The sequence below is a fragment of the Phytophthora cinnamomi genome, assembly GCF_018691715.1.
Source record: "Phytophthora cinnamomi strain GKB4 chromosome Unknown Contig33, whole genome shotgun sequence".
Taxonomy (NCBI): Eukaryota; Oomycota; class Peronosporomycetes; order Peronosporales; family Peronosporaceae; genus Phytophthora; species Phytophthora cinnamomi.
This window is the reverse complement of record NW_027150966.1, coordinates 1444068-1453926: the sequence shown is the minus strand read 5'-3', so window position 1 is coordinate 1453926 and position 9859 is coordinate 1444068. Positions and strand designations below refer to the sequence as shown.

The window sequence follows — 9859 nt, the reverse complement described above, 5'->3', positions numbered from 1 at the left end:
CACGGTTCGCGTGCTATGTTGTCGTTTTCGTTTTTGTATGGGATTGTACTTGCTTTTTCTTTAAAAAGAACTTTTTGCAAAAAAAAACGATTTTATAATCCGCCAAAACGTACGTTTTGACGTATTCTGATTTACACAATTGTCACACCAATTCGGCGTGGTCCACTTCCAACCGGCTTCACCTGATCAATGCATGCGTCCTCAATAGACAGACCAGCCATGGTGGCGAACGCGGAGCTGACAACGCGGCAGGGCGACGACGAGCGTCTGGCGGAGGACGCGGAGCCCTCGGGCAAGTACAGCACGTCTCCCAGCGCGCGCGGGCGCTGCTGCGTGCGCTACGGCCGCACGCGCGTGCTGTGCTCGCTGTCCAGAGCCTACGGCCACTTCCCGAGCACGTGCCACGTCGGGCCGCACTGGGGCTGCATGCTGGTGACGTACTGCCTGGCGGTGGGGCCGGCCTTCCTCTTCTTCGCGCACGACCTGCTGGCGGGGCTCCGGGTGGCGCTGCTGGTGTCCATCTGCCTCACCACGGCGGCCTTCACCATGGTGGCGTGCAGCGACCCGGGCGTGGTCTTCGAGGACCTGGAGGCGTCCACGCAGGTGCAGGGGGACGTCGAGCGGGGCGTCATCTGCGGTGGGTGCGCTGCTGTAGAGGGGAGGGAGTATGGAGTATTTAGTAGGCTGAGGGGCTGATATGCGTGTGTGCGCCTGCGTGTGCAGCGCAATGCGAGGTGCGGCGGCCGCTGAACGCGTCGCACTGCTCCGACTGCGGCGTGTGCGTGAGAGAGGTGAGGTGCTGGGCGTTGCGTTGCACGGTGGACGCCTTAGCTGATGGGAGTGCTGCGTGTGTTGTGTGTTGTGTGTTGTGTGCTGTAGCTGGACCACCATTGTCCGTGGACGGGCAAGTGCGTGGGCAAGCGCACGATCAAGTGGTTCTACGTGTTCCTCACCTTGATCTCGCTGCACTGCATGCTCATCGCCGCGGTCTGCCTCGTCACATTCGTGGCTCGATGAAGAGCGCAAAACTGAAGCTATGCGTGCCTGTCGCTCGGATGAGTTAGCTGCGTACAAAGTATGTTGGTGCTGAACGCGATCAAGAGTTGGCTCTGCTCTGAGGTGGTTGAAGAATGAGAGCTTGTGCGGCAACCAAAGTCCATAGGCCCGGCGTGGAGGTCACCAAGCAGGAGGGAGTTCCGGTTTATTCGAACTATTGAAGAAGCAGGGCCTCGAGTTCCAGTTCGGCACCAAGGTCACGGCCTCGGAGGTCAACGGCGACGTGGTGAAGCTCACCACGGAGCCCTCCCAGGGCGGCGACGCCTCCTCGATTGAGTCCGACACCGTCCTTGTGGCTACGTGCCGTCGCGCCTACACGACCGGCCTGGGCCTGGAGCAGATTGGCATCCAGACCGACAAGCTCGGCCGCGTCGATGTGGACGACGCCTTCCGCACGCAGGTGCCCGGCATCTTCGCCACCGGCGACGTGATTAAGGTGGCGCACAAGGCCGAGGAGGAGGGTGTTGCCTGCGTGGAGAACATTGCCGACAAGCAAGGTCACGTCAATTACGGCGCGATCCCCGACGTCATCTACACGTTCCCGGGGTTCGCTTCGGTGGGGAGGAGCTCAAGGCCAAGGGCATTGAGTGCAACGTCGGCAAGTTCTCCATGATGGCCAACAGCCGTGCCCGCATAGTGACCGAGGCCAGGTGCTTGCCGAGAAGAAGACGGACAAGCTGCTTGGCATACATACCATGGCCAACAACGCAGGCGAGATGATCGCCGAGGGCGTGGTTGGCATTGAGTACGGCGTTCAAGGAGACCAGCCCAGGCACCTTTGACAATCCAATCAACTTCTTGGTCGGTGGGTACTGCCTCGTAGAGATTTATGCCACTGGAACCCACACACCAGGCTTGAGGCTTGCTCTGATGGGGATGCCTGTGGCTATCCGACCCATTTCGGGACCAGGTTCCGATACCCCTCATTACACTACGGGGCATATTTCGGCACTTGGGGCCTCCAGCCCAGATACTGCCTCGCAGAGCGAATGATATGCGATGGAGTGGGCATTGGGTTAGCACCGGCCAAGAACTAGCCCAATACCTTGTGTGACAGTCATATAGTTATCTTTATTGCTACGTAAGCTGCTTCTGCGCGTAGTTCCTGGCCGCTGTCTCCTAATTCACTTTTGGTCGGTTCCCATGAACGTTGCTGTCCAACCTTTATTTATCACCAAATTGGAGTCCGACGACCAAAAATTCGCTCCGTTAAACAGCTCGCACGTTGAAGTCAATCTTGTGGATTCGAAGTTGAAGGCTTTGCAGTTGCGGTCGTTGAAACAGAGCTCGCAACATGCCTGATAGGTGATTGCACCGAAAGTCCCATAGACGCCAGGTACATAGCGAACTCCATTCGTACCCTGAATTCGATCACCGTTGATATAACAAACGTAGTCGACTGGGGGCTGCGTGGTCGTTGGGTGATGGCGCAATTTGTCATGGTCATCAGAATCGGAGTACGTGATGGCGCGAGTCTCGTGCAGCGAGTCGCTGGCACCGTAGTGCGTGGAGGTCGGGGCTTCTGCTGATAAGGATCCTACCACAATAACGCTGGCAAGGAGCACGGCTGCAACAGGCTTGATCAGAGTCATCACTTAAATTGAGGGGAAAGTTGACGTTGTCTCAAAAGTGGAAGTTGGGAAGTGATAGCGTTAATGGCCACAGCGTGAACTGCACGGGTCTTTCGGTTATCTCTTCACCCGTTTTTGAAAGACGCAAACCACTGCCACCCATGAGTACTGCAATTGCCTGGAAACGGACGTTAGCTCATCTGCAAAATGCAGATAACTTTTGCGAATAGGCAGCAGGTGTTAGGACACCAGTATAACGGTAGCGAAACCATCGATCGTTTGATCATCACTCTTTAAACTTTAATGACACACGTTCTGGAGTACAAGTGCGTATATCGACAACGAACCACTCAAGGCCGTCTTTTAATGTCGCTAACCATACTGTAGTGATCGCACAAAATATCGGGCTTTGCTCAGCGTGACAACAACAGGGCTTCCTCTTTCATATGACCACAGGGTCGGCTCAAACCGCAGCTATCTCCACATTATAATATAATGTGAAGATAGCTGCGGTTTGAGGCATTAATGTCTACCTCGTGACGGGTTTGGCATCTGAGGGGCCGGTCATTTTAGTAGTCGTTAGATAGCCTAAGTGACAGCAATGTATTATTCATCAATTAAAAAAAAAATCTACCGCTACACGAAAAGTCTTCCTGCATGCACCTTCAAACGACGTAACACCTCGCTTATGACTCGGCGCCCACGTTTGGTCAACAAAGCGACGACTAAACCCTTGTAGGTAGAGCTGCAACCTGCAATACGCTGTTTGCGACGCTCAGTAGGCGAACAGGGCAAATTCGAACTACCGACCAAAGTAAACGGCCAATTCCTGCTGGTTCCAAAATTCGCGTTCTAGAATCCGTGCCGAAACTCGTGGTTTGCCGATCTACGTGGCATCGCGGTGTTGTGCTACGATCATGCGGTAAGCCTATCGGACCGTTAACCAGACGGTGTCCCGTACTTCGCTTTGACCACGAAGGAGTCGGCGAACGGCGGGCCCCGAACCAATTGCGAGGTGGAGACGAAAACTACATGTATAGCTGGGCGTATATGATGACAGGGAGCACCAACACGCGCGGACCAAGCCACCTACAGGTCAACGCCGCCAACGTCTACGTCGTCCTAGAGTTTCGTACACGTGCGACTTGGCGGAATCTGTCGTGCAGTGGTTCAAGGACGGATGCGCATTACCGCGCCGCAGCGACTGTCGAATCCGTAGTGTAGATACGCACTCGCACTCGACACACTCGACGCACTGAAGGGCGGACCAGTGTATCCACCCATCAACTATTGCGCGGCAGTCATTTCAGTGGGGCGAAGGCATTTACGGCAGGCACATTCGCCTGCCCGCCGCGTGCAAGTTGCCTTTGTGTACAACTTGTGTATCTCGACAAGTACAGTGTCCACCCTCTTGCGCCTTCCACCTTCCAAACTTCATATCTTCACAGCCTCCGTGCATACCAAACCCCTATCATAACCCCATCCACCTGCCAATTCGCATTCTCGCAAACAGACGCTTTCCGCCAGACCCCCACTGTCCGACGTCCACGTGGCCTCGTACGTCAGCTCGCACTTACCCGGGAGCCCGCCCTCCACGTGGCGATCCGACCTCAACCTGCGATCCAATCCGCTTGTGCCATTCGAGAATTTGCGCTGCTTCAAGCACGAGCCTCCCTCTCCTCCGACCAACACTCTTCCCGCAACTCAACAACTCAAGATGCTGACCAAGCTGGTGGTGGCGCTGGCCGCTGTGGCCGCGACCGTGGCGCAGGCCGAGACGATCTTCCGCGAGACCTTCGACGACGCCGACTGGGAGAGCCGCTGGGTGGCCTCGACGTGGAAGCCCGCGGCCGAGGTGGGCAAGTTCGAGCAGGTGACGGGCAAGTTCTACACGGCGGAGGGCGACCAGGCCATCAAGACGAGCGAGGACGCGCGCTTCTACGCGCTGTCGGCCAAGTTCGCCAAGCCGCTGGACAACAAGGGCAAGGACCTGTACCTGTCGTACCTGGTGCAGCACGAGCAGAAGCTGGACTGCGGCGGCGCCTACATCAAGCTGCTGCCCGCGGACGTGGACCAGGCCAACTTCGGCGGCGAGTCGCCCTACGCCGTCATGTTCGGCCCGGACATCTGCGGCAGCACCAAGAAGACGCACGCCATCCTCAACTACGCGCGCCCCGGCGAGGACGCCGTGAACATGGACCACCAGGACACGATCCGCGCCGAGTCGGACACGGACGCGCACCTGTACTCGTTCGTGCTCAAGCACGACAACACGTACGAGGTGAGGATGGACGGCAAGAGCATCAAGGAGGGCGAGCTCGCCAAGAGCTGGCCCTTCCAGCCCGAGAAGCAGATCAAGGACCCCAACCAGTCCAAGCCCAAGGACTGGGTGGACGCCAAGCAGGTCCCGGACCCGGAGGACAAGAAGCCCGAGGGCTACGACGACATCCCCAAGACCATCCCCGACCCGGAGGCCGAGAAGCCCGAGGACTGGGACGACGAGGACGACGGCGAGTGGGAGCCCGCCATGATCGAGAACCCCGAGTTCAAGGGCGACTGGAAGCCCAAGATGATCGACAACCCGGACTACAAGGGCGAGTGGGAGCACCCGCTCATCGAGAACCCGGACTACTTCGAGGACGACGCCATGTACAACGTCGCCAAGAACGTGGGCGCCATCGGCTTCGAGCTGTGGCAGGTCAAGAGCGGCACGCTGTTCGACGACATCCTGGTCACGGACAGCGAGGAGGAGTTCAACGCCCACGAGGAGGCCGTGCTCGCCAAGACGGATGCCATGGCTGCCAAGAAGAAGCAGATCCAGGACGAGGAGAAGGCCCAGAAGGAGGCCGAGGCCAAGGCCAAGGAGGCCGAGGAGAAGGAGGACTCCGATGAGGAAGACGCCGACGAGGACGACGAGGAGGCCAAGGAGGAGTCCAAGGAGGACGCCGCCGAGGAGGCGAAGGAGACCAAGGAGGAGGCCAAGGAGGAGGAGGCCAAGGAGGAGAAGGCCGAGAAGGACGAGCTGTAGAGCGGTCTGTCTGAACCTAGTCCCCTTCATACTTTTTTAACTTTTTGTTTCGCTAGTGCGAGCAACAAATACACGTAGAGTTGGTCAACAGTGAAATCATTGTACATGTAACCTGTGTCGTATGCAACACAGCTTTGCTGCAGTACGCTCGTTGTGGCTGGTACCGTCAAGTATCCTCTTGATCGCCACCAGAACCAACTAGCGGTAACTCATCCGAGCGACAGGCACGCATAGCTTCAGTTTTGCGCTCTTCATCGAGCCACGAATGTGACGAGGCAGACCGCGGCGATGAGCATGCAGTGCAGCGAGATCAAGGTGAGGAACACGTAGAACCACTTGATCGTGCGCTTGCCCACGCACTTGCCCGTCCACGGACAATGGTGGTCCAGCTACAGCACACAACACACAACACACAACACACGCAGCACTCCCATCAGCTAAGGCGTCCACCGTGCAACGCAACGCCCAGCACCTCACCTCTCTCACGCACACGCCGCAGTCGGAGCAGTGCGACGCGTTCAGCGGCCGTCGCACCTCGCATTGCGCTGCACACGCAGGCGCACACACGCGTATCAGCCCCTCAGCCTACTAAATACTCCATACTCCCTCCCCTCTACAGCAGCGCACCCACCGCAGATGACGCCCCGCTCGACGTCCCCCTGCAGCCGCGTGGACGCCTCCAGGTCCTCGAAGACCACGCCCGGGTCGCTGCACGCCACCATGGTAAAGGCCGCCGTGGTGAGGCAGATGGACACCAGCAGCGCCACCCGGAGCCCCGCCAGCAGGTCGTGCGCGAAGAAGAGGAAGGCCGGCGCCACCGCCAGGCAGTACGTCACCAGCATGCAGCCCCAGTGCGGCCCGACGTGGCACGTGCTCGGGAAGGGGCCGTAGGCTCTGGACAGCGAGCACAGCACGCGCGTGCGGCCGTAGCGCACGCAGCAGCGCCCGCGCGCACTCGGAGACGTGCTGTACTTGCCCGAGGGCTCCGCGTCCTCCGCCAGACGCTCGTCGTCGCCCTGCCGCGTTGTCAGCTCCGCGTTCGCCACCATGGCTGGTCTGTCTATTGAGGACGCATGCATTGATCAGGTGAAGCCGGTTGGAAGTGGACCACGCTGAATTGGTGGGACAATTGTGTAAATCAGAATACGTCAAAACGTACGTTTTGGCGGATTATAAAATCGTTTTTTTTTTTTTGCAAAAAGTTCTTTTTAAAGAAAAAGAAAGTACAGCGGACGACGGAAAAAGACAACAGGACTCATACGAAAACGAAAATGACAAAATAGTACGCGAAACAGGATCGTTGGCTAATTTTAGCGAACAGAACAAAAGAGTGTCGCGTCGTAGCCGTACGACTCGTAGGGTTAATTGAGCCCCTCTACAGTCACACCTCCATAAGTGGCATCCAATTGGTTCGGGCCGAGGCTCTATCTCATTCAGAGAACGTGTCAGATAAAGAAATGGCAACATCTTTCAAATGGCTACATTGTATTTCCTTGGATGTCTGACGGGACGTATTTCCTCGCGTTTTAGTGCACTCTTAACACTCTAAAAGAAAACAAGAAGACAGTTCCCATTTAGTAGGCGAGCTCCTCATTCTTGTTGCCCCCGTCAGCATTTCTAAAAGCGCCGTTCACCCCGTAGCTTATCGCAAAGGGCGTTTACTCAGCATGGCTCGCCAGGGAAGACAATATGAGAGAATTGCACCTGAGAGCGTAGTTAACGTGGAGCGGGCGTAGCTGGAGACGGCAATGGCCAATAACATCGACCAAATGAAGGAGCTGCGGTCAGCTCACCCCGAGTAGCTTCATCTAGATCGAGTAGGTAGACTCCACATGCGTACGCCTATTGCTTAGACTAAGTCTGAACGCTTGCTTGCTAGAATGCGGCCGAGGACTCGGGGATGAACTCACGAACGCTCAGCGTCGATAGCTGGGATGGCTTTCGCCTGGGTACTATCGGAGCCTCAGCGTTGCACACCGCGACATGGCGTGGTGATGATCGGGTTGTCGAGTACCTGCTCGAAGAGGGCCAAGATCCTGACACCAAAGACACCACTGGCATGACCCCGATCATGCTTGTCATCATGTACCATAACCTGCAGGCAACACGGTGTGTGTTCCGGGACCGCATGGTTGTTCCGCGCAACCTCATCTCCGATGTGCGTGGCTTGGTTGTACATATTGCTACTAAGACCCACTGACAAGATAACAGTTGATTTGATCTGGACTCGGCATTTCCCGTCAGTGTCAGCAAGAGGATACCGAGCGACTTCAATCTACAATTCGACGCATCCAGCTGCTTCTGCGCTTTGGCGCTGACCCAAACAAGCAATGTCACCGAGGCTTGACGGCTCTGCACCATGCAACCACGGACGACGTTTATGAGGTCGCCAGATTGCTCCACGAGAATGGGGCTGACATTGACGCGTAGGATGACGTACGTAATATATGCATGCTCTGTTGCCGCGGTGAAATCGCTGATGCTACTTTGTGGAGGACAGGAAGGGAAGTCACCGTTGTACCATTGCATCCAAGGTCCGAGTTTGCAAGTGGGAGACCTGCTCATGGAGAACAGAGCGCAGATCAATCTCCCAGACAAGGATGGCGTGACTCCACTCCAGCTTATGATACGTAAGGAGGACGTGAATATGCTTCAAGTCATTATCAACCACCACCATCTCGTTCCGATGGATGGTGGCGAAGACTTCTCCGGCTCCGACCTGGTAAGTGCCATCGACCAAGGAGCGTTATCGGTCGTGGCGTTTCTGCTGGATGAAGCGTACGTCGAGGTGGGGTATCAGAGCGCCAACGGCGAGACAGCCATGCATCGGGCAATGTTGAAGTCGAGACCGGAAGTAGCAGAGCGACTCCGCACTTTGGATGACCAGGGTCAAGCTTTGAGCTTGCGCACAGTGACTGGAGAGTCGTGCTTCCACTACGCAGCAAGGTATTCGCCCCCCGATGAGCTACAGCACCTGCTGGAGTTTTATCGTCAGTGGCACGAGCAAAGACCACTCGTTGTCAGCAGGACAGGCCGTAGATGTTGTGCCATTGTTGGTTTTACTCCCATGCGACCGCGCACTATCGATAGCGTTGTTGGAACACGTTGGGTTGTTCGCTAGACAGCAAAACCACCTGATGTTGTTGGCAATGCACGAACAGCTCGCTTCCGCGTGGGCGAGGCTGGTTGCGCAGCCATGACAATGAAAATGGATCGAGGTGCTCGCAGCCTCCTAAACACCAATATTACTGATCGGCAACGTTGCCGTATGCAAAGAGTGCTCTTTATTTTCGATTGACTGTCATTCCCCTCGGCTACACGCTAAAGCGTTCCCACTTATCCGGTAACGCACCATCTCCGAGCTGCGCAATGGCGCGCAGCTTGACAAACCCCACGAACAATTGACGAAAGACTTTCCACGTCTCGTTCACCATCGTCTCCTGCGCTTTGGCCTCGTCGATCAAATGAAGAGATCCGTCGCGATGGACACCGATGCTACTGCGTCTTCGCCCACCGCTTGGCGCCGTAGTGACCACATTTTGCTCTTGTTGTCGGATATCAAAGATCTGTGTGAGTTTTTGAAGCCTTTCGAGAAACAGGACGTGGACAGCTTCCAGCTGCGCCACATCTTGACTGGACACAACGTCCGCCGACGATGACGAGCTCAAATACAGCACGTTACCACTGCTCCCACCCTCGTCACTTGTTGGCCAACGCGAAAGGGCTTTTGCCTGGATATCATTGTTCTTGCCAATCTGACGAAGATCGTCCAGTAATTGTCGACAAGGTTCCTCATAGTCGTCCCACGTACTGACAAGGAACTCATAGCTCAGTTGCGGACTGGCCTTGACTTCAAATGGCCTTGGCGCCGCATGTTCTAGTAATTGTAGTTCGTTCAACGTTTCGTTCGCGACAAGAGGGAAACAGGCGGCAGCGATGCGGTCGCTAATTGGGTCAGTTGTCGACGTACTAGTAGAGGAGTCATTTTCATAGGTTTGAATTTTCTCTGTGATGTACAACCGACGCAAAATTACGCATAAGTCCTCCGATGTGAACGTGATATCCACTTTCTGCAAGATATTTGACAACGTTTCCAGCTGCAACTGCTTTTCGAAGTGGACCAGTTCATTTTCAGCTTCACAACAAGCCACGCGGATCTCGTTTAGGCGATGAAGAATGTAGCGCCTCCACTCTTGCAGCACAA

General features: G+C 56.1%; 4 protein-coding genes across 4 annotated transcripts; 3 read left to right on the top strand and 1 right to left on the bottom strand.

The window, feature by feature from the left end:
* Positions 1-219: 219 nt before the first annotated feature.
* On the top strand, positions 220-1017 carry IUM83_04537 (uncharacterized protein; the record flags this gene model as incomplete). Its single annotated transcript, XM_067928623.1, has 3 exons — positions 220-637; positions 724-791; positions 880-1017. 3 exons carry the CDS (start codon positions 220-222, stop codon positions 1015-1017), a joined length of 624 nt encoding a protein of 207 aa, XP_067792597.1.
* A 196-nt stretch (positions 1018-1213) lies between these two features.
* IUM83_04536 (Dihydrolipoyl dehydrogenase) lies at positions 1214-1838 on the top strand (the record flags this gene model as incomplete). The annotated part of the gene is made up of 2 exons (XM_067928622.1): positions 1214-1612; positions 1680-1838. 2 exons carry the CDS (start codon positions 1214-1216, stop codon positions 1836-1838), a joined length of 558 nt encoding a protein of 185 aa, XP_067792565.1.
* Positions 1839-4344: 2506 nt separating this feature from the next.
* IUM83_04535 (Calreticulin precursor) lies at positions 4345-5655 on the top strand (the record flags this gene model as incomplete). Its single annotated transcript, XM_067928621.1, has 1 exon — positions 4345-5655. The coding sequence occupies one exon, from the start codon at positions 4345-4347 to the stop codon at positions 5653-5655; it is 1311 nt and encodes a 436-aa protein (XP_067792807.1).
* A 251-nt stretch (positions 5656-5906) lies between these two features.
* Positions 5907-6704, bottom strand: IUM83_04534 (uncharacterized protein; the record flags this gene model as incomplete). Its single annotated transcript, XM_067928620.1, has 3 exons — positions 5907-6044; positions 6133-6200; positions 6287-6704. 3 exons carry the CDS (start codon positions 6702-6704, stop codon positions 5907-5909), a joined length of 624 nt encoding a protein of 207 aa, XP_067792598.1.
* Between the last annotated feature and the right edge of the window lie 3155 nt (positions 6705-9859).